Source organism: Theropithecus gelada, chromosome 3 (genome assembly GCF_003255815.1).
Source record: "Theropithecus gelada isolate Dixy chromosome 3, Tgel_1.0, whole genome shotgun sequence".
Taxonomy (NCBI): Eukaryota; Metazoa; Chordata; class Mammalia; order Primates; family Cercopithecidae; genus Theropithecus; species Theropithecus gelada.
In genome coordinates this window covers 182,058,696-182,081,736 of record NC_037670.1, presented here as the reverse complement: position 1 = coordinate 182,081,736, position 23,041 = coordinate 182,058,696, and the positions used below count along the sequence as shown (strand labels likewise).

The 23,041-nt window shown below is 50.5% G+C and overlaps 1 protein-coding gene across 2 annotated transcripts in view; it reads left to right on the top strand.

Moving 5' to 3' along the window:
• Positions 1 to 23,041, top strand: part of PTPRN2 (protein tyrosine phosphatase, receptor type N2) — an 898,882-nt gene that overhangs the window by 429,650 nt on the left and 446,191 nt on the right. The window contains exon 10 of one of the 2 annotated variants that reach the window (XM_025379167.1): positions 12,117 to 12,203. The exons of the other annotated variant lie outside the window; for it this stretch is intronic. Coding sequence (XP_025234952.1) covers positions 12,117 to 12,203 — 87 coding nt within the window. The remainder of the gene's footprint in view (positions 1 to 12,116; positions 12,204 to 23,041) is intronic. 2 annotated transcript variants of the gene reach the window in all.

The window sequence follows — 23,041 nt, the reverse complement described above, 5'->3', positions numbered from 1 at the left end:
GTGCTGTGGGAGGGGCGTGAGGTGGGGGTGCGGCCGTGGGAGGGGCGTGAGGTGGGGGGGCGGCCGTGGGAGGGGCGTGAGGCGGGGGGGGGGGGCGGCCGTGGGAGGGGCGTGAGGCAGACCCTTCCTTCCAGCTCTGAATCGTGGGCTGTGGGGGCTGCTTCCTGCCAGCTCACTGGGCCTTGGGGCCCCCAGCTGTAAAGTCAGACACCTGTTTATGGAACGCCCTGTGCCAGTGGAGACCCAGGAACGCCTCTGGAAGATGAGAGGTTCAAAGATAAACGAGTAATTTTCCCCTGAAGGAAGTCGGAAGCCTCTGAGTTTAACTTATCGGTTGTTTGGAATTTGAGTGTGGGAAGCTGTAGACGCCCTGGTAAGGGCTACAGAAATGTCATTGTTCGAGGGTGGAAATAGCTTTAACCAAGTCCCCAGGCCCCTGAATTAAGACTCGCAGAATCTGTGGTCATCGCTGGAGCCGCAGTTTTACCTGCAAACTCGTTTGTGGACCTTGTTCTGCTCTCCCTCCTGCGTTCTCAGTGAGGCCTCCCACCAGCCCTGATTCCATGATTCCTCTGGGATCCGACCTCCCCTCCGTGTTCCCTCCACCATCACCAAGAGGCCCCAGGCTGTGTCGATGGCTCCTGACGGCCCTGCTTCGCGGGAGGCGGCGCGGTGGTGGCTGCCCCGCTCCCGGGGCTGTTTCTGGGGTTTCTTGCTCTGGGCGTTGCTGCCCATGCCAGTGTCCTGGGGACGTCTCCATGTGGCCCCTTCCCAGGTGCATCAGACTCCGCCCAGGGGAAGCAGAGTCAGGGTCCTCAGACCCAGTGCCATGGTTGGGCCTGAGCCACGTCTCGCCAGCCTGGCAGCTCAGTGGGCTCTGTGCCCCACCCGGCTCCCTGCACGGCCAGCTGTCTCCCCTCCTATGGCTCCTTCCATGCTGTCTCCTCTTCTTCCCTCTTCCCTGCTCCCACCCTGGTCCAGGCCGTCTGAGCCTCTCGCCTCCACACTGCAGGGCCTTCTCTCTTGCACACCCGCATAACGGCTCTGTACACCCGCCATGCACATTGAACCCAAAGAGGACTCCACAAAACCAAACCTGGCCCCGTCACCCTCTCCTGTTGAAATCTGGCTGTGACTCCACTGCTCCTGAGATACAGACCCCAGCCCTGGCGCGGCCCAGGCTGGCTGGCAGCTCTGCAGGTGCATCCTGGGCACACTCCGCCAGGCCCCTCCCTCCGTCCCCGGCAGCCAGGCTCCCACAGGAGACCCCAGCTCTGCGCTTGTCCCGCCCGGAAGGCAGCTTCCTGTTCATGCCTTCTCCCCATTCAGAGACGTCTGTCCACACACCTCTTTCTCAAGTGTCTTTGTCACCAATTTTCCATTATGTGTCTTCAAGACTCTGACCATCCGGCCAAACCATTGGCCATGGCCCATTAATTTGTAATAATCACACATTTGGCTATTTCTGTCTCCAAGCAAAGTAAACAGCCAGATGTATGGCCCATAGTTCTGTCCGTCGGAGAATTTCCCTTCACCGCTGTCCTTTTAGGGGTGTTCCAGAAAGGGGCAGTAGTGCTGCAGCTGTCCACTAACGTGGGTGCCTGCATATCGTGCAGAACCATCTGGAAGCCAGGCCCAGGTCTGCTTCCGACAGCTGATTTTAGGGAACTCCCCAGGAGGCTGTAGGTGCAGGCTGGGAGAGAGAAGGCAGTGCAGTAGGAGTGGGGACCGTCGGCATTGGGGGCACTTCTTTATGTGACTTGTGCCTTTAGGGCCTGCTTAGGCCTGGACACGTACCACTTCCATTTGATGATGGAATGCTGCTGTGCACACCCAACTTTCTGGCTTGGTGGGTCAGAAAACATTCAGTTCATGATGAGCAACTCCGGTCCCATGGTAGCTTGGTGGCCCATGTTTAAGCATTCAGTCCCTACTGAAGCCCCATAGTGGGGCAACAGCTGTTTCTCAAAGGCAGTCATTATCCACAAGGAGGACAGAGCATTGCCCTAACATCCTAAGGGCCAGTTCACCTAGAGAGGAACCTGCCAAAGGCTCCAGACAACATGCATCTCTGCCTCTGCCCTTTCAGGCACCCTTGGATCTGCTGGGTCATGTGGCCCAGGAGGCAGAGTAGCCTGCACAGAGCCTGGAGCTGCTGCAGAGCCTTCTCTCATTCTGGGCTCTACTCAAAACCAGCAGCTTTTCAGGCCGCTCAGTAAACGAGCTGGAACAACACATGAAAATGAGAAGTTCAGAGGGGCCTGCTAGAAGTTGTGCCTCTCTGTGTGGCAGATGGGGAGAATCAAACGCAGACTTTGCATCTCTCTCTACACATCATGCAGAGACCACCAGCGCTCTCTGTCCTATTGGAAGCTGACTTAGCATGCTTGGGTCAAATCAGGTTGGAGAGCCCGTTCCCCCTGGGTCAGCACGGGTCTGAGGTCCAGTCAGATTAGAGAACCAGCTCCCCCTGGGTCGGCACGGTTCTGAGGTCCAGTCAGGTTAGAGAACCCATTCCCCCCGGGTCAGCACGGGTCTGAGGTCCAGTCAGGTTAGAGAACCAGCTCCCCCCGGGTCAGCACGGGTCTGAGGTCCAGTCAGATTAGAGAACCAGCTCCCCTGGGTCGGCACGGGTCTGAGGTCCAGTCAGGTTAGAGCCTGTTCCCCCTGGGTCGGCACGGGTCTGAGGTCCAGTCAGGTTAGAGAACCAGCTGCACCTGGATCAGCACGGGTCTGAGGTCCAGTCAGGTTAGAGAACCAGCTCCCCCTGGGTCAGCATGGGTCTGAGGTCCAGTAGAGAACCAGCTCCCCTGGGTCAGCACGGGTCTGAGGTCCAGTAGAGAACCAGCTCCCCTGGGTCAACACGGGTTCATGGCTCCTGTTGGAAGCACTTCCTGATCCTACTTGGCACACTTTTTAAAGGTGACGCTGTGTAGACCTACCGTACCTAGATCTTTAGTTAGCTGCTGGCATTTAAAAGGTGTTTATAGTGAGCAGTACAGTCTCATCCTTATGCTCAAAAATAAGTTGTCAGAATACAGTGGTTTTCCTCCTGATTTTCTGCCCGGAAGAGTTGATGGTGTGGACAACCCCACTAGGAGTGGTCCAGGGTTGTCGGTGTGGGTGGGGCGCACGAGCTCCAGGGCTGCATGGTGGGCTGCAGGAGGAAGCTTCAGTTTGGGTGCACGAAGCATCAAAGCCTCCTTTTCCCAGACCCCAACGTTAGACTCCTGCAGGAAGCGAGCGGGCGTGCAGGGGATCCAGGGTGGAGACAGGTGTGGCGTCGGTCATTGTGGTGTCTGTCGGTCACCGTGCCGTCGGTTGCCGTGGCGTCTGTAGGATGGCCCAGATCGGGCGGATGAAGCTGCAGAAGCGCAGAGTGTGGTCAACAGGAGCGTCGGGGATGATGGGTCCTGTTCTCGGCTTGATTTCATCTGGCCCGCAAGGAAGAGGCAATAACAAGGTTGCCAAAAGGAGACGTGGAGAAATTTCGTGTAATTTCATGTAGACTTCTTTCGGTTTTGTTAAGGAGTATAGGTGGCAACAGGTCCCCGGGCTCACCCCGCTTTTCTGGGCACCTACGTTGGAACGTTGCCTGGATGTTTGAGCTTTTCTCCTGGGAGTTTAGTAGTGTAATCTTGGGCAGTGACTTCAGTTCCTCTAGCCTCGGTTTCTCTTTAAAATGAGGCTGATAATAGTGCGTTCCTCAGGGGTCTGCTGAATGGCAGATCCCACTGCCGTCTGGGGCCTCAGTGTGGCGTCCAGCACAGGAGCTTCCCAGAGTTTTTACTACTCTGAATATTTCCAACCCTTACATACTTTTCACTAGTCTGATTTTTAGGGGTGACACTCCCGTAGTCATTTCCTGCTCATCTGTCTGCCCGTGCACTCATTTCAGGGAGATGTGGTGCCACACAGAAGCCCCCGTGCTGTACTGGGGATGGGAGGACACCGTGGAAGGAAGACACTGTCCCTTCTCACCCCGAGCCTCCCTCCAGCAAGTGCTTGCCGAGGCCTTAGGGCCTCCTGTGTGGTTGATTCAGTAGATTCATAGGAACAGGCTTGTCCAACGTGGTTGAGCTTAGAGACGTCGCAAACGTGCCTCTGCCCTTCAGAACTGAAACGCTCTAGAGAGAGGAGACACCATCTTTAGCTTTGAAAGTCCTTTCAAAGTCATGCCACTGCCCTCACAGGCACTCCCAGCTCCGACCCTGACCCCATGAAAGGGCTCATGCCTGTTTCTCTTCCACGGCAATATTAGCGTCCAGGTATTGAGGGTGGAAGCCGCCACATGCAGACACAGCACATCGCACCTGCTGGATCCTCCCACTCGTTTTCAGGATGACGTCCAACTGCCTTCTAAGGAACTTCAGGCCTGGGAATGACAGACAATGGCCGTGCCTTTAAAGATGAAATAGAAACGGCCGTGTGCTCCTTGTGAGCAGTCAGCCCTATCTTGTTCATCTGCTTTACAGAATGGACCCACCACTCGTCTGCTTTACAGAGGGGCCGTGACACCCCTGCCTGCCCGGCCGGCACTGTCCCCCTTGCCAGGCTGAGGTAGGAACGGGGTGGACTGCACGTCCCGTACACTTTGTGTAACTGGGGACACACTGGCTTGTGGAGGCAGCGGGTTCACAAACACATTCTGGGCTTGTGGACTTCCTCGTTGTCTTCAGGGTGTTGTAGGAATCCTGTGGATGCTTCTGTTGGTTTCCGTATTGGAGTGTGGAGGGCAGAGGGCTGGGCCCAGGATTCGTGGTAAAGCCCCTCCCATGTCCTGATACCATCCCCTTGGTTTGAAACATGCTAGAAAAGGAGACTCATGGAATTTGGTAGCAAACTTTGATTGGGAAGTTGGTTTGTTCTCCGCACGGGGCAGTAGGCTTGGAAGAAACAAACTCAGATGACATGTGGCTCCTGCCCTCAATGAGTTTGCAGTTTACGGGGGGAGGCAGGATTAAAATATGAAAGTACTAGAGACCTTTTAAAATAAGTCATGAGCTGAGTGGTGCTAATCAAAGCACAGAGGGAGTTTTAGGGAAAGCCTGAAGAGCAGCAGTTTCTGTCTTCGTCGATTGGAGTGGTGTGGCTGGTCCCGGCCTTCTCCACCTGCCCTTCTCCACCTGCCCTCTTCCTAATGGCTCCAAGGATGGGGAGGCCCAGGGAGGCTGGGGTGCAGGGGGCTGAGGCGAGGCAGTTCAGCGATGGGAGCAGGCAGGCTGGCCCCTTGGAGCCGTCACCACCAGGCTCAGGCAGAGAGAAAAGCCCAGGCTGCGGGAAGCACAGGAGCTGGGAGGAAGGAACCTGCAGCTGCAGGGAAAGAAAGGAAGGGCTTGTCTGGAAGCATTGCAGGAAAGGGAGGAGGGGCTCTTCTGGAAGCATCACACTTGCCTGCCAGGAGGGGTTGGCTTGGAGCAGGGAGGCTGATTGGATTCAGGGCTGGTGTTCTCAGCAGCCTGGGCTGGTCTCAGCCAGGGTGGAGCTGAGCTGGCTGTGGTGGGTCATTGCTCTGTCCAGCTGCAGCCTGAGCTCACCTTTGTGGCCCACCCTGGCTCCTTTCCCTATTGCCTCCCTTCTGGCCCAACATCTGGCCATTCAGGCCTTTTCTGACACTAGTGCCCTTCACAAGCTGTTCAGATGGCCCTGGAGGATGCTTTGGGGCAGGGGCTGAGCTGGGTTACAGCAGACATCCAAAATGTGCAGGAAAAGAGAGGGGACATCTGGGACCCCTCCCCTTCCAGCAGCCACTCTTGAAAGGAAAATGGCTTGTTTCTCAATTGTAAAATTACACGGAACGCGACCTTGAAAAATCCACTTTAAAGAATATGCCACAGGCTTTCCTTGGAGACAGGGAGCAGAAAGGAGCTTTGCCAGGGACCCAGCAGGAGCCTGGCTCAGCTTTCTCCGTGAGCCACGAGGAGTGTTCCGCTGAAGCAGAGATGGAACGAAGACTGGGACACTGCCTTGGATGTGGGGAGCGGCCACGTGTCACGGTGCTTTCACACTAATCACCTTATTTCATCTTCCCAATTTCTTGTGATAAAATATATAGAACATAAAATGTACTGTCTTACCCATGTTTAAGCATAGAATTCAGCAGCATTAAGAATATTTGTGGTGTTGTGCCGCCATCACCACTGTCCATCCCCAGAGCTCTTTTCATCCTGTAAAACTGAAGTTCCGTCCCCATTAAACACTACCCTACCCCAGCCCCCCGCACCCTTCACACTACTTTTTCTCTGTGAATTTGAGGATTCTAGGAATCTCACATGGGTAGACAGACAGGATTTGTCCTTTTATGCCCAGGTTATTTCAGTTAGCATCATGTTTCAGGGTTCACCCATGTTGTCACATGTGTCTGAATTTCTTCCTGTTCAGGACTAGAATAATATTCTACTTTTGGTGCGGGCCATGCTTTGCTCCTCCTTTTGTCCGTCAGTAGGCCCTTCAGTTGCCCCCGTGCTTTAGTGATTGAGAATAATGCTGCTGTGAACGTGAGGCACTAACATCTCTTTGAGACCCTGTTTTCAATTCTTTTGGGTAAAGTCTCCCCCTTATTTAAGGGGGAGACATTCCAGGACCCCCAGTGGATGCTTGAAACTTCAGATAGTGGAGAACCCTATATAAACTACGGTTTTTCCTATACATACATACTTATGATAAAGCTTAATTTATAAATTAGTATGAGATTAACAATAATAACTAGTGATAAAATGAAACAATTATAACAATTTACTGTAATAGAAGTTGTGTAAATGTGGTCTCTGCCTTTCAAATATCTTCTCGTACTGTACCTCAGGTACGTGAAACCACAGAAAACAAACTGCAGCTAACGGGGGACGCTGTAGATACCAAGGAGTGGAGTTAATAAAAGTGCGATTCTATTGTTCATTTTTTGAGGAGTCTCCATACTCGTCCACACTCGATATACCATGTGACATTCTCACCAACAAGGCACAGGAGTTCCAATTTAGCCACATCTTTGCCACCATTTGTTATTTTCTGGGTCTTTTTCTTCTTACAGTGGCCATCCTGATAGGTATGAGGTGGTATCACATTGGAGTTTTGATTTGTGTTTTCCTAATGATTAGTGATGTTGAGCATCTTTTCATGTGCTTTTGGCCATTTGTATATTTTCTTTAGAGGAATGTCCATTCAAGTCCTTTGACCATTTTTAAATGGTATTGTTTGTATTTTTGTTACTGAGTTTTAAGAGTACTCTATACACTCTAGGTACATTATGAGGTTTCTTAAATAGTGATGTAAATATTTTACTTTCCTTTAATAGTCAAAATTGGAACTTTTACATTAAACTAAAAATGTAGCAATAATACACTTACAGTGCTATCTCTTATATTAAAAGCAGACATTGGCCACCTGTGGTGGCTGATGCCTATAGTTTCAGTACTTTGGGAGACGAAGGTGGTGGATTTCTTGAGCCCAGGAGCTTGAGACCAGCCTGGGCAACATGCCAAAACCCCATCTCTACAAAAAATAGAAAAATTAGCAAGGCATGCTGGCAGGAACTTGTAGTGTCAGCTAATGGGAAGGCTGAGGTGGGAGGATCACCTGAGCCTGGGAAGGTCGAGGCTGCAGTGAGCAATGATCATGCCACGGCACTCCAGCCTGGGCGACAAAAAAAGAAGACGTTACTGACATGCTTGAAAACAAAGACTGTGATGTTTATGCAAATAGACATCCCTGGTTGTGCACTATAGAAATAGTCCTTAAAAGATCTGTGGAATATCATATTTTGCTAATATCTGTCTTTTGATTGGAGAATTTAACCTATTTACATTTAAAGTAATTAATGATGAGGAAGGACTTCTGTCATTTTAATATTTGTTTTCTATGTGCATTATGGATTTTTTGCCACTCATTTTCTGCATTACTATCTTCTTTTGTGTTTAGTAGAGTTTTAAAAACTAAATGCCTAAATTCCTTTATCTCTTTTTATACCTATTTTATAGCTATTTTCTTTGTGTTTATCACAGAGGATTAGATTTAACATCTGAAAATTACAACACTAACTTGAATTTATACTAGCTTGACTTCAATAACATACAGAAATTATGCTCCTTTACAGCTATTTACCCACCCTTTTTGGCTATTGGTATCACAAAATTGCATCCTTATACATTGCATGTCCCAGGTTATAAACTAATAATTGTTTAAAATTTATTCATTTCTTAAATTATGTAGAAAACAAACTGTGGAGTTACAAACCAAAGTTATAATAATACTAGTTTTATCTAGTAATAGTTTTTAAGGTATATACTAGTCTCTTAAATCACATAGAGAACTAAAAGGAGTTACAAACTACTGTTACAGTAACACTATCTTTTATAATTCACCATATATTTGCCTTTATTGAGATTGTAATTTTTTATATGGCTTTGAGTTATTGTCCAGTGTCCTTTTATTTCATCCTGCAGGTCTCCTTGGAATATTTCTTGCAGGGCAGGTCTAGTGATAACAAACTCTCTCAGCTTTGGTTTATCTAAGAAAATGTCTTAATTTCTTCTTCACTTCTGAAGTGCAATTTTGTTGGATATATGATTCTTATTTCACAGGGTTTTTTTTTTTTTTTTCTGTAGCACTTGGAATATATTTGTTCACTGCTTTCTGTTCTGCAAAGTTTCTGCTGATAATATTTGGAAACCCTGGTGTGTGATGAACTGCTTCTTTCTTGCTGCTTTCAAATGTAAGAGGAGGATTCTCCATTTGTCTTTGTCTTTTAAAAATTTAGTTAAGGCCGGGCGCGGTGGCTCAAGCCTGTAATCCCAGCACTTTGGGAGGCCGAGATGGGCAGATCATGAGGTCAGGAGATCGAGACCATCCTGGCTAACACGGTGAAACCCCCGTTCTCTACTAAAAAATACAAAAAAACTATCCGGGTGAGGTGGCCGGAGCCTGTAGTCCCAGCTACTTGGGAGGCTGAGGCAGGAGAATGACGTAAACCTGGGAGGCGGAGCTTGCAGTGAGCTGAGATCACGCCACTGCACTCCAGCCTGGGAGTGCAAGACTTTATCTCAAAAAAAAAAAAAAAAAAAAAAAAAAAAGTTAAAATGTGTCTCTTTGAGTTAATTTTACTTGGAGTTCATTGAGCTTCTCAGATGTTTATATCCACGTCTTTCATCAAACTTGGGAAGTTTTCAGGTATTGTTCTTCAAGTATTTTCTCTGCCCCTTTATCTCTTTTTTTTTTTCTTCTTGGCACAATTTCCTCTCACAATTCATATACTGTTCTCTTGGTGGTGTCCCACATGTCGCTTAGGATTTTGTCACTTTTCTTCAATCTTTTTTTCTTTTTATTTCTTAGACTCAATAATTTCCATTGTCCTATCTTCAAGTTCACTGAGTCTTTAGTTTTTTTGCTCAAATCTGCCTTTGAATCTCTCTAGTGAACTTTTTAATTTCAGCTATTGTATTTTGAGCTTCAGAATTTCTTTTATATTTTAGGTTTTCTCTTTGACATTTTCATTTTTCATATATGGTTTTTTTTTTTTTTTACTTTTTTACATCTTTCTTTAGTTCTTCAAGCATTTTTATGACAATTGTTTTAAAGTCTGCCTAGTACATCTGCCATCAGGTCTTTTTTTAGAGACAATTATTGTTGACTTACCTTTTTCCTTTGAATGTTTCTTTATATGCTTTGCAATTTTTGTTGAAAACTCGAAATTTTAATCTAACTCTGGAAATCAGATTGTCTTTCCATAGGTTTGCTATTTTTTGTTTGTCTTTCTTTTAAATTTGTTGTAGGCTGTCTCTGTGCCAAGGATCAGCCTGAGGTATAAACTTATGGTCTTGTCTGAGCCTTTCCCTGCGCATGTGTGGTGACTTTCTAATTTTCCCTGTATATTCAGTTACTTTTGAATATTCTTGTCTTTAATTTCTGGCTCCCAAAAGCGGAAAAAGAGAAAAATGAAGGTGGAAAAAATGGGTATTAGCATTTTAAATCCCCTGTAAGTCACTTTGGCCAGAGGGGGAGGAGCAGCAACAACGAGGAGGTGGCCAAACAATGGTGCCTTCCTCCTTGCCTGCACCTCTGTGATGAGAAGCAGCAATCAGCAGTGAGATTACAGATTCCCAATATTTGGAGGACAACATCTGTATTGCCTGTTCTGGCTCCTGCCAGTGTGTGCAGGCTGCTCCAGGAACATGTGCACAGCTACCTGCCATAGGGCTGGAGGTGAGGTAGGGGTAGCTCCTACTGTGATGAAAGCTGACATTGACGCAAGGTGTATCCAGACCTTCCCCTAGAAGTTGGAGGCCTTCATTAGGCTTCAGAGTTCAAGGATCGGTTACATCAGACAGATCCTGCTAGCACAATGTTGTCAGGTGGGAGACGGATTCCTGGTGCTTCCTACTCACCATCTTCCCAAAACTCATTCCCGCTTTTAGTTTTACAGAAACTTTGTAAATTGAGTGGGGTTCATTTAATAGTTTACATTTTAGTGATTTTAAAACTGTTGGACTTTTTGCTGTTTTTGACATTTTTGTGTTCATTCATTCATGCAGTTAATGCCAAGGTAGAATCTGCTTATGGAGTGAGAACTTGTGCCCATGTGCAGGGAGAAGTGCGTGGTGCAGTAGCCAAAGCCTACCCAGATGCTCTGTGACTTCACCTCCTCACCATGGGGCACCGCGGCCCCCTCGCCTTCTCTGCTCACTGTCTGCTACCCTGTTTCCAGCTCCCTCGCCTCTGTTCAAACAGGGCCCCACTGGAGAGGCCTCCTACAGCCCACTTTACAAGACAGTCTCTCCTCTGTGCCCTTCCCTCCCCAGCCCTGCACGCCACTTCTCTACCCAGCTGTCTCCCCCAGAGAACTCACTGTCAGCCGACAGGAGCTAGTCTGCCTGGGCTGCTGGCACACACTTCCAGAGTGGGAAATCCATCTTCTCTCCGTCCCAGAGGCTGGAAGTCCAAGACCCAGGTGTGGGCAGGGCTGGTTCCCCCGAGGCTGAGGAGGGTCTGCTCCCGGCCTCGCCCCTCCTGCCACTGGCCTGAGAGGACCTCGGCTTGTCGGGCTTTTCTCCCCGTGTCTTCATGCTGCCCTGTGCTATGTGTGTTTGTCTCTGAGTCTGAACCCGCCTTTCAAATGGACACCAGTGATATTGGCTTAGGGTTCACCCTATTGACCCCAGCTTAACTGAATCTACGATGGCCCTATTTCCAAATCAGTTCACATTTGGGCTTTAGGGTTTCAACATATGAATTTTTAGGTGACATAATTCAACCCATCGTAGTATGATTGATTTCTACAGCATCTCTAGAACGTGGACCCCTTGAGAGCAGGGCTGGTCTTGCTGTTCATTGCTGCATTAGGAAGCAGCTCCTGGCGCCCTGCTGGCATCCTGCATGCTCACTGGATGAGGAATGCAGGCGTTTCGGTCTGCTGGGGTGAAAGCCTTTGCAGTACAACATGCTTTTACATAACAGTGTAACTTAATACTCCGTTAAAGTGGTACTAACAGGATTTCACAGGCAACTCATGACTTTGAACCTGAATGCTAGCCTTCAGGATGAGCCATCAAGCTGCAAACCACCCTGGTGATGCTCGTGCCTCTTGACAGAACAGGTCCCCAGCCAGGCGGCCTTGTGGGGAGTCTGCGGCCACAGTGGCTTCCGCGAGTGCCCCCGCCCGCTGCCCTGAGTTGCTGCCAGCGGGCTGGCTGCCTGGTTTCCACGCTTACCCTTCCACTGGGTAGTTAAATCGCCCCTCATTGGGTCCTGGTTCACATCAGAGCCCATTAAAAACAGGTGCTTTCTCCATGGATCTGCCCCGTCTTCAGTCAGAGTCCCAGCATTCGCCGCACCTGTCCGTCCCTTTGCCCTTCTCCCCTTTATTGTATTTTTACTGAAGGCCGAGAGGAGCCAGTCTCCGCACGGTCAGACACTTGCGCTTCCCACAGCCCCGTCTGCACTGCACTGTTTGTCTGGTTGCTTGAAACTCAGGTGACCCCTCGTGCCTGAGGGGGCAGCTGACCCCAGGCCAGGAGAGCAGGGTGTGTGTGGGGACCAGGGAGCGGGGCTGTGGGGCCACGGGGCTTTAGTTCTCCAGGACTGCTGGCTCTGTGGTGACTGCTCCCCATCCCTGCTGTCGTCCACAGCCCCCTGCGCCCCGAGGAAGGAAGGCAGCTGGTGGAGGACGTCGCCCGCCTCCTGCAGATGCCCAGCAGCGCATTCGCCGACGTGGAGTAAGTCCGGGGCCCTGGGTGTCTGTTTGGCTCCTGTTGCTCGGACGCAGAGACTGGATGGGAGGGAAGGAGCTGCGAGCCCGTGGCTCTTGTTAATTACACGAGGGAACCTGTTCAGAGAAGTGAGAAGGTGATTTCAGCAGCTTTGGTAAGGTATTTAGAGGCAGTGGAAACCAGTGTTTAAGGGGAAGGATGAAAATCTCCTGAAGGACGTTGTCGCTGCAGCCAAGTGTCAAACCTGTGGTGCTGGAACCACCCAAGGCTCTAGAACATTCTGCACATGCCCTGTGCCAATGTGTGGGAGCCTCTGGATGGCCCACCCCAGAGAACGCTGCGGCCGCATTCATGAGCACCTGCTGTGGACACGGCCCTGTCCCTGGCTGTCAGGAAAACGTGCTGCCCTGCGGAGACCTGGCTTTGGATCCCGAGCCTCTGCAGCTCCCACAGCAGGCGTGGCCCTGGTCTCAGCGTGACCTGGTTTAGAGAGTTGTGGGCACGAGGCACGCAGGGCTGGCGTGTGAGTACACACAGAGGCAGCCTCTTTCCTGTCTCACAACAAGTGCTTGAGGAGGAACCATGCGTGCATATGTGAATCTTGGAGCAGAGATGGCTGAGTGCAGAAGCTGCAGGAGCTCCCACAGGGCACAGCCGGGTGTGGAAAGAAGGTCAGAGAGAAGAGGGAAGGTAGAGTGACATCCACGGAGGACCTGAGACAAGAGGCCCGCCCAGGCTATGTGCCCACCTGCCTGTGGATCGAGGGGTGCCTGCCTACACATGTTGTTCACTCACTGACTCTTCACACAGGGATGACATCATTCACTCACTGCCCCTTCACACAGGGGTGATGTCATTCACTCACTGTCTCTTTCACACAGGGTGATGTCATCACTCACACTCTTCACACAAGAGTGACGTCATTAACTCATTGACTTGTCAGACAGGGGTGACGTCATTCACTCACTGACTCTTCACACAGGGGTGACGTCATTCACTCACTGACTCCTCACAGGGGTGACGTTCACTCACTGGGTCCTTCACACAGGGGAGACGTCATTCACTCACTGGGCCTTTCACACAGAGGTAATGTCATTCACTCTTCACACGGGATGACGTCATTCACTCACTGTTTCCTTCACATGGGGTGATGTCATTCACTCACTGTCTTCTTCACACAAGGGTTACATCATTCACTCACTGGGCCTTTCACACACAGGTGGTGTCATTCACTCACTCATCACACAGGGATTACATCATTCACTCTTCACACAGGGGTGATGTCATTCACTCACTCACTCTTCACACAGGGGTGATGTCATTCACTCACTGACTCTTCACACAGGGGTGATGTCATTCACTCACTGACTCTTCACACAGGGGTGATGTCATTCACTCACTGACTCTTCACACAGGGGTGATGTCATTCACTCACTGACTCTTCACACAGGGGTGATGTCATTCACTCACTGACTCTTCACACAGGGGTGATGTCATTCACTCACTGACTCTTCACACAGGGGTGATGTCATTCACTCACTGACTCTTCACACAGGGGTGATGTCATTCACTCACTGACTCTTCACACAGGGGTGATGTCATTCACTCACTGACTCTTCACACAGGGGTGATGTCATTCACTCACTGACTCTTCACACAGGGGTGATGTCATTCACTCACTGACTCTTCACACAGGGGTGATGTCATTCACTCACTGACTCTTCACACAGGGGTGATGTCATTCACTCACTGACTCTTCACACAGGATGATGTCATTCACTTACTGGGTCCTTCACATGGGGGGACTCACTGACTCTTCACACAGGGGTGACATCATTCACTCACTGACTCTTTCACACAGGGGTGATGTCATTCATTCACTGTCTGTTTCATACAGGATGACGTCATTCACTCACTCTTCACACAGGGGTGACATCATTCACTGACTCTTCACACAGGGGTGATGTCATTCCCTCACTGGCTCCCTCACACAGCATTGACTTCATTCACTCACTGACTCCTTTATACAGGGTGACGTGATTCACTCACTGTCTCCTTCACACAGGGGTGATGTCATTCACTCACTGTCTCTTTCACACAGGGGTGACATCATTCACTCACTGACTCTTCACACAGGGTGATGTCATTTACTCACTACTTCACACAGGGATGATGTCATTCACTCACAGGCTCCTTCACACAGGGGTGACGTCATTCCCTCACTGACTCCTTCACACAGGGTTGACTTCATTCACTCACTGACTCTTTACACAGGGGTGATGTCATTCACTCACTGTCTCTTTCACACATGGGGTAACGTCATTCACTCACTGCTTCCTTCACACAGGATGATGTCATTCACTCACTGGCTCCCTCACACATGGGTGATGTCATTCACTCGCTGACTCTTCACACAGGGGTGACCTCGTTCACTCACTGGCCCCTTCACACAGGGGTGACCTTGTTCACTCAGTGGTTCCTCACAGCAGATGCTCACTGGGCACCTGCAGCAACCCAGCCTCACACCAGGAACTGGGCATCACCTTTGAGACACATGGGCCCTGCCTCAAATCTGCCACTTACCAGGAAAAGACAGAAGAGTGTATGGGTCATTAGCATGGAGGGCACTAGGGGACATGCATGAGAAGCACTCCAGCCAGCCTGATACCAGAGACTTCTAGAAGTAGAAATCTGAAGGGCACATGGAGGTGTCCCAGAGCGAGATGTGACATGCAACTCCGGACTGCTCACCACTGCCCATGCCATTCCCAGGGCACAGACACAGGCAATGAGCATGTTCAAGGAAATGTCCATGGACAGGAAAGACGTGGAGGGACACGGGGGGCCCCATACAGGCTGGGGGTTTCCTTGAAATAGGGTGGTCCGGTGGGCAGGCCAGATAGGACTGCTCAGCAGGGACAGAGAGGCCATTTAGGGACCCAGTACGTACAGTGAGAGGACCCTATAGGGTGAACACAGGGAGATGGTCTGACTACAGCTGAGATACAGCAGCTCTGAGGCCACCTGGGGAAGGTGAGGGAGGGAGCCGGTGCCAGGTGGGTGTGGTGGCAATGAGAGCACAGAGATCCTGGTGTGGGGGGGTGCTGTTCATGGGGCTATAGTGGGCAAGTGGGCTGCAGAGATCCAGGTGAGAGGTGGCAGGTGCATGGGGCTTTAATTGGCAGCCTTGTGCAGACATCCAGGTGAGCAAAGGGGCACGTACTTGGGCTACAGTGGGCAGGTGGTTTGCAGAGATCCAGGGGAGAGTGGGACCAGGCGCAGGGTGAATGCAGTAGAAGGGGCTATGCTGAGATGCAGGTGTTTAGGGGGCAGGTGTATGGGCCTGCAGTAGGCAGCAGAGGTGCAGAGATCCAGGTGAGAGAGGGGGCAGGTGCACCAGACTGCAGTGGGCAGGGGATGTGCAGGGATCCATGTGTGAGAGGGGGCAGGTGCACCAGGCTGCAGTGGGCAGGGGACTTTCCCAGATCCAAGTGAGAGAGAGGGCAGTTGCATGGGCCTGCTGTGGGCAGGGATCCAAGTGTGAGAGGGGGCAGGTGCAGGGCAGAGGCAGATATCCACATGAGAGAGAGGACATGTTCATGGGCTGCTGTGGGCAGGGGACACGAGGAGATACAGGCGAGGGAAGAGAGCAGGTACAGCGTTGAGTGCAGTGGGTGACCACTGAGTGACTTCTGCCTGGGAGACAGGATTTGAAGAATTGTAGAAAGGCAGCTTCAGGGATGAGGGTAGATCTGAGTGCAAAGTGTGTGTTGACCTGCACAGTGTGACGCCTGCCTGTGGAAACACAGGCAGGCGGGGCCTCAGGCAGAAGTCCTGGTGCCCCTGGGCAGTCACGCGTTTTCCGTGTGGCTCACCACAGGGAGGGCCTCTGGTTCCCAGAGTGGCCTGGGATGTTGGGGCCCCTGGAGTTCTGGAGGTGGCGGGTAGGCTGGGGCTGCAGCTGTTTCCCACCTGGTAGGAAATACTTCCGTGTTTTAACTTCTGGTGTGACTGAGGTGCTGGAAATGTATGGGGTGGCTTTCAGCACACCAGGGACTTAGGAAGGGAGAGTGTTTGAGGGAGCTTCCTTATGGGTTTGATTGATAGACAGGTTTGTTTCAGGTACCTGGATGACTTCTAAGGGGTGCTGTCCAGGTGACTTAGGGGACAGATCTCGGCAGGTGTAGATGCCATAACCTTAATGTACAGTGGACAGCAAGGTCCCGGTTTCTGATGGGATCAGGAGATGGAGGTAAGGGAAGAGAAGGGGGACAGCAGCGATGTGGGGCACGTGGCCCTTAGGTGTATGTGAGAACAGAGACAAGCGTGTGTGTTGGCACCACCTTGGTTTCTTGTGAGGTAGCTTCCAGTCAGTGTTTTGGGTTCCTAGGGAAGAAATATTAACTCCAGGGAAACTACACAGGACAGATTTCACAGAAGTTGAAAATAGAAGCTCCCAAGACCCGAAAGAACTGAGATGCTTCCAGAATCTTAAAATGTTCCTCTTTGTGCTGAAGGAGAATTAGATAATCTGGTTTTATGGGATCCCAGGGAAGTGACTTTTCCTCTCTGGGCCATAGTTTTATATTTTTAAAATTAGAGAGGTTCGCCTACTTGATCTTTAGTGATTATTCAAGGATTAATCTTCTGTGAACCTGTGACCTGGGACACTAGTGAAAATCATGTAACAGGCACTCTATCACCTTTGGGGAGCAGGGCACAGACAGTGTGGCAGGGTTATATCCCAAGGGCGGACCCCACAGCAGGTGTCTGTGTGGAGAGGCTCATTTCATCAGCCCCTGGAGACATCCTCTTTATCAGTGTTTTGGGGATTCCCACAGTGGCACATTTTTGAGTAGTGATAAACAGTGACTCAGAAAAGGTGGAAATGGCTTCTTCCAGATGACACAGAAGTGTGTGTGTGTGGAGGCAGGGAGGGAGCTAAGAAAGAAGCTGGAGTCAAGGATGGAGGTGATGGTGGAGCTCTGGAGGAAACTAGGCTAGAGCTGGGAGGGAGCAGAGATGGAGGTTGGGGTGGAACTTGATAGAGAGGGGGATGAGCTGGGATGGAGCTCAGAAAGGAGCTGGAGATGCCACTTGGAAGACGTAAGGATAAAAATGAGATAGAGCAGAAATGGAGCTGGGGGAAGCTAGATGGAGCTGAGGATGGGCCTGGGTGTGGAGATGGAGCTAGATGGAGCTGGGGATAGAGTGCTGTGGAGCTGGGATGGAGCTGGATGGAGCTGGGGATAGAGTACTGTGGAGATGGGATAGAGTGGATGGAGCTGCAGTGGAGCTGGATGGGGCTGCATGAAGTAAGATGGAGCTAGGATGGAAACTGATGGAGGTAGGGATAGAGCAGGGCATGCATCTGGATGGAGATGGATAGAGCTGGGATGGATCTGTGGATGGAGATGAGATGGATGGAGCTGGATGGAGCTCCATGGTCTGGGATAGAGTTTATGAATCTGGATGAAAGTCTATGGAGCTTGGTTCAGCTTGGGATGGAGCTGGGATGGAGTAGGAATGGAGCTGGATAGAGGTTCATGGAGCTGGGGATGAAGCCTTGGGTGTACCTGGGGTAGAGCTGGGATGGAATTTGATGTAGCTGAGTGGAAGTGGGATGGAGCTGGGATGAGAGTGAAGCTAGGATGAGTTTGATGGAGCTTAGTGGAGTTGGGATGGAGCTGAGGGTGGAGCTGGGATTGAGTTTGATGGAACTGAGTGGAGTTGAGATAAAGCTGAGGGTGGAACTGAGGATGGAGCTGTGGTTGGTGCTGGATGGAGCTGGGATAGATTTTGGGATGGAGCTGGGATGGATTTGGGGATGGAGCTGGGATGGAGCTGGGATGGATTTGGGGATGGAGCTGGGATGGATTTGGGGATGGAGCTGGGATGGATTTGGGGATGGAGCTGGGATGGATTTGGGGATGGAGCTGGGATGGATTTCGGGATGGAGCTGGGATGGTTGTGATCATGGGTGGTTGCTGGCTCTTCCTCAAGCTCTCCTCCACTGCTGACAAGGCCTCCATCCATCCTCTTCTCATGCTCTCTTCTCCCTTCTGTTCTCCTCTTTCTGTCCCTGTCTAGGTGAGCCCTGTAGTCTTCATCTCCTCTTTCATTTTGTGAGGGGTCCTGCTGCTGATCTTGGTGTCTTACTATTTCCTTATCTATGACTTTTTTATCCATCCACAAATCCCTGATTTTCACAGCAGTAGCTTTGCTCTTCAGTCGTGTTGATCCTGATGTGTCTTCCAGGGCCTTTCTTGGGAGTCTCTGAGCCTGAGATTCACCTGACCTCCACTGTCTTCATCTTGGCCTTCCTCAGGCCTCCTGATGCCTCAGACTGCTCCGAGGAGGGCGTAGTGAGGAAGCACAGAAAAGAAATCCCAGGGAGAGATGCCCCGATGCTCCATTGCCTTAAATCTGTCTCTAGGCTGGGCACAGTGGCTCAAGCCTGTAATCCCAGCACTTTGGGAGGCTGAGGCGGGTGGATCACGAGTTCAGGAGTTCAGGACCAGCCTGGCCAAGATGGTGAAACCCCAGCTCTACTAAAAATACAAAAATTAGCCAGGCGTGGTGGCGGGTGCCTGTAATCCCAGCTACTTGGGAGGTTGAGGCAGAGAATTGCTTGAACCTGGGAGGCAGAGCTTGTAGTGAGCTGAGATCGCACCACCGCACTCCAGCCTGCGCGACAGAGCAAGACTCCATCTTTAAAAAAAAAAAAAAAAAATCTGTCTCTAAGAACCAGAAGGAAATGTGTCCAGGCTGTTAACCATTATGGGCTGAGTGGGACGATCTAACTGCATGGGCGTTACAAAGAGTAGTGTGCTGTGACCCCCGACACCGTTGATGTCCATCACATCAAGTGGGGGGCATGCAGTGACCTGGCACAGAGCAGGACATGTAAGAAGGGGAACACTCATCCCTGTCCCTGAGCTGTTTGAAGCCTGGGTCATGAGACAAACAAGTTGGACAGTGCTAGAGAAGGTTCGAGAACTGCCAATGACCTCAGACATTCTGAGTACATCTCAGGCTAGGGAAGTGAGGCTGGAGAGGAGGGGAATCTCCCGGGGTCCAGAGAGTGGGCCCTGCCTCGGACATCGCCGCTCCCTGGGCACAGCAGTGTTAGTCCAGAAAGTGCAGTTTTCCTGATGGTCTTTGAGTCTCACCTGTGTGCAGAGCTTTTCACGTTCTTTTCCCTACTGCTGTTATTTTAAGGATTTACGTCTTACTTTGAATTGGAAGGAACCACCTGCCATCAAGTGTCCTGAATGGTTCAAACTGCATTCCTTTCCACGAAGGATTCCATCCCAGGCCTATATCTTTGGCACTCTCCCTCCAGGAATATGGCCCCCAGGAAGGCACCTGGGTTTAGGACTCAGGAACTCACCCCGGGCCCAGGCCACAAGCACAGGAAGGATGAGGCCAAAGGTGGTGAGTGGGAGCCTCACACTGACTGCAGCTGATGACCACAGGCCCTTTGTTCTAGGTGCTCACACCTGCTTGTGCTGTCAGACAGGGACAGGTGCTTGTCTGGACACCCAGGCCTTTCCAGGTCCTACTGATGGCTTATTTCACAAGGAGGGGTTCCCCATGCACTGATGCCCCAGCTCCTGTCCCGTCAGGCTCCCTGTCCAAGACTCAGCTCTGATGCCGCTGAGAAGCACGAGGTGCCGTCCTGGGGGCATGTCCTCCCGGGTCTGCAGTGCCTTCCCTGCACCGTGTTCCCCAGCACATTAGCCGTGTGCTGTCTTTCTCCCCAGACCATCAGCTCCTCAGTGCCTGTGTCCTGAACAATGCAATGAGTCCTTGAACAACAAAGGCCTCATCCCTCCAACACCCGCAAAGCTGCGGGCCCGTCCCACACCCCCTCCTGCCTCTCTCCATATGTCAAATACATGGGGCATGCTCTGTGGTTCTGCAGCCCTGGGAAACTCACCTGTTGCTGCCAAGGCCCCCAATACTGATGAACGCGTGGATGCGTGGAGGTGTGGATGCCTCCTTAGTTAAAAGTGAAATTGTCATCGGGGACATCTGGGGGTCATGGAGAAGCAGCAGCCTGGGTACTGTGAGAGGCGCCTCCGTGCGCAGCAGGGTGGCCTGGAGCCATGGGAGGGAGGAGGCTATCGCACCGACACATAACTGAGATAATCGGGCAGAGGGCAGGCGTCACAAGAGATGGCTTTGGAATAAAACGTCCTCGGGCCAGCTCGGGACGCGTGCATTGAGTTTACTGTATTTTCCTCTGGCAAAGCCCTTCTGTGGTGGCTGTCCACACACAGAAGGCCGTGGCTCAGCCGCACAGGGGCTCAGTGTTTTCTGAAGGTTCCCTCCCGGCCACCCTGCTGCCGATGGCTGCCACGCACGGTTAGCGTCATGGCTCCAGGGTGAAGGCGTGGGCTAGGGGCTGCCTGGCATCTGGGCTCAGTGCCTGCCACATGGGTCCAGTTTGTGATCTGGGGCTTGGGAGAGGAACCACTTCATCCTCAGGATAGGAGAGGGGCCACAGGGTCAGCTGCAAGCTCTGTAGCTGCTCAGTGTGAGCGGATACTGGGACCTCAGGGCCCACCGTGGTGTAGTGACGGGCAGAGGTGGGCCTGCCTCTGCTCACTGCTTTGGCCATCTCTGCCCTCCCCCAGTAACATCCCCTGGGACAGAGTGGGCCAGAATGAAGCATGGAGGAGCGGTTGGCCCCGTGGCCAACAACTGGACGGTCAGGGTGGTCAGGGGCTTTACTGTCCACACTGACTGGAGCAGACCTGAGGCCGGCGGGCGCACTGTTGTGCTGGGAATACATGAGTGAGATTTTCTTAAACACAAGGTGGGACTTCTTTTAAAGTCTCGATAGCTTTCGCGGTGAGCTGGGTTTTAAACTCTTTTGGTGCAACGGAAGATGTGAGCTCTTTATATACAATGGGATTGTTTGGGCTGGAAGACTGGAAGAAGGAATGAGTTCACTCTGCTGATTGTTTCTTTTGCTGTGCAGAACCTTTTTAGTTTAATTAAGTCCCAACTATTTATCTTTGTTTTTGTCACATTTGCTATTGGGTTCTTGGTCATGAAGTCTTTGCCTAAGCCAATGTCTAGAAGAGTTTTTCCAATGTTATTTTCTAGAAATTTTATGGTTTCAGGTCTTAGATTTAAGTCCTTGATCCATCTTGAGTTGATCTTTGGATAAGGGAAGAGATGAGGATCCAGTTTTATTCTCCTACATGTGGCTGCAAATTATCCCGATTATCCCAGCACCATTTTTGAATAGAGTGTCCTTTCCCCACTTTACGTTTTTGTTTGCTTTGTCGAAGATCAGTTGGCTGTTAAGTATTTGAGTTTATTTCTGGGTTCTCTATTCTGTTCCATTGGTCTATGTGCCTATTTTTATACCAGTACCATGCTGTTTTGGTGATTATGGCCTTATAGAATAGTTTGAAGTCAGGTAATGTGATGCCTCCAGATTGTTCTTTTTGCTTAGTCTTGCTTTTTCTATGCAGGCTCTTTTTTGGTTCCATAAGAATTTTAGGATTGTCTCTTTCTGGTTCTGTGAAGAATGATGGTGGCATTTTGATGGTGATTGGATTGAATTTGTAGATTGCTTTTGGCAGTACGGTCATTTTCACAATATTGATTCTACCCATCCATGAGCATGGGTGTGTTTCCATTTGTTTGCATCATCTGTGATTTCTTTCAGCAGTAAACAGACAACCCAAAGAGTGAGAAAAAATCTTCATGATGTATATATCTGACAAAAGACTAATATCCAGACTCTATAAAGAACTCACATTAGCAAGAAACAATCCCATCAAACAATGGGCTAAAGACATGAATAGAAAATTCTCAAAAGAAGATATACAGATGGCCAACAAACACAGGGAAAAATGCTCAACATCACTAATGATCAGGGAAATTCAAATCAAAACCACAATGTGGTACCACCTTACTCCTGTAAGAATGGATATAATCAAAAAATCAAGAAACAGTAGATGCTGGTGTGGACGTGGTGAACAGGGAACACTTCTACACTGCTGGCGGGAATGTAAACTAGTACAGCCACTATGGAAAACAGTGTGGAGATTCCTTAAAGAACTAAAAGTAGAACTACCATTTGATCCAGCAGTCCCACTTATGGGTGTCCTCCTGGAGGACAAGAAGTCATTATATGAGAAAAATACTTGCACACGTGTTTATAGCAGCACAATTCGCAATTGCAAAAATATGGAACCAACCCAAATGCCCATCAACCTGGATGGAACTGGGGACCATTATTCTAAATGAAGTAACTTGGGAATGGAAAACCAAACATCGCATGTTCTCACTCGTAAGTGGGAGCTAAGCTGTGAGGATGCTAAGGCTTAAGAATGACACAGTGGACTTTGGGGACTTGGGGGAATGGGTGGCAGGAGGGTGAGGGATAGAAGACCACACACTGGATTCAGTGCACACTGCTTGGGTGACGGGTGCACCAAATCTCACACATCACCACTAGATAACTTATTCATGTAACCAAACACTGCCTGTTCCCCAAAACCTATGGAAGATATAAAATAAAATAAGGAATGAGTTTATTTCATGAACACAATGATCCTTATGAGGGAGGAGTGGGGAGAGGAAGTGAAGCATGACCACTGATGGGAGCCGGGGAAAGAAGGGGATGTCAGGGAAGGAAGGGGAGGCAGCTGGGATGTAGGGGGAGGAAGGGGAGGAAGCCAGGGATGTTGAAGGGGAGGAAAGGGAGGCAGCCGGGGATGTGGGAGGAGAGTGGGGAGGAAGGGGAGGAAGCCAGGATGTGTGGGGAGGCAGCCAGGGATGTGGGGGTAGGAAGGGGAGGCAGTCGGGGATGTGGGGGG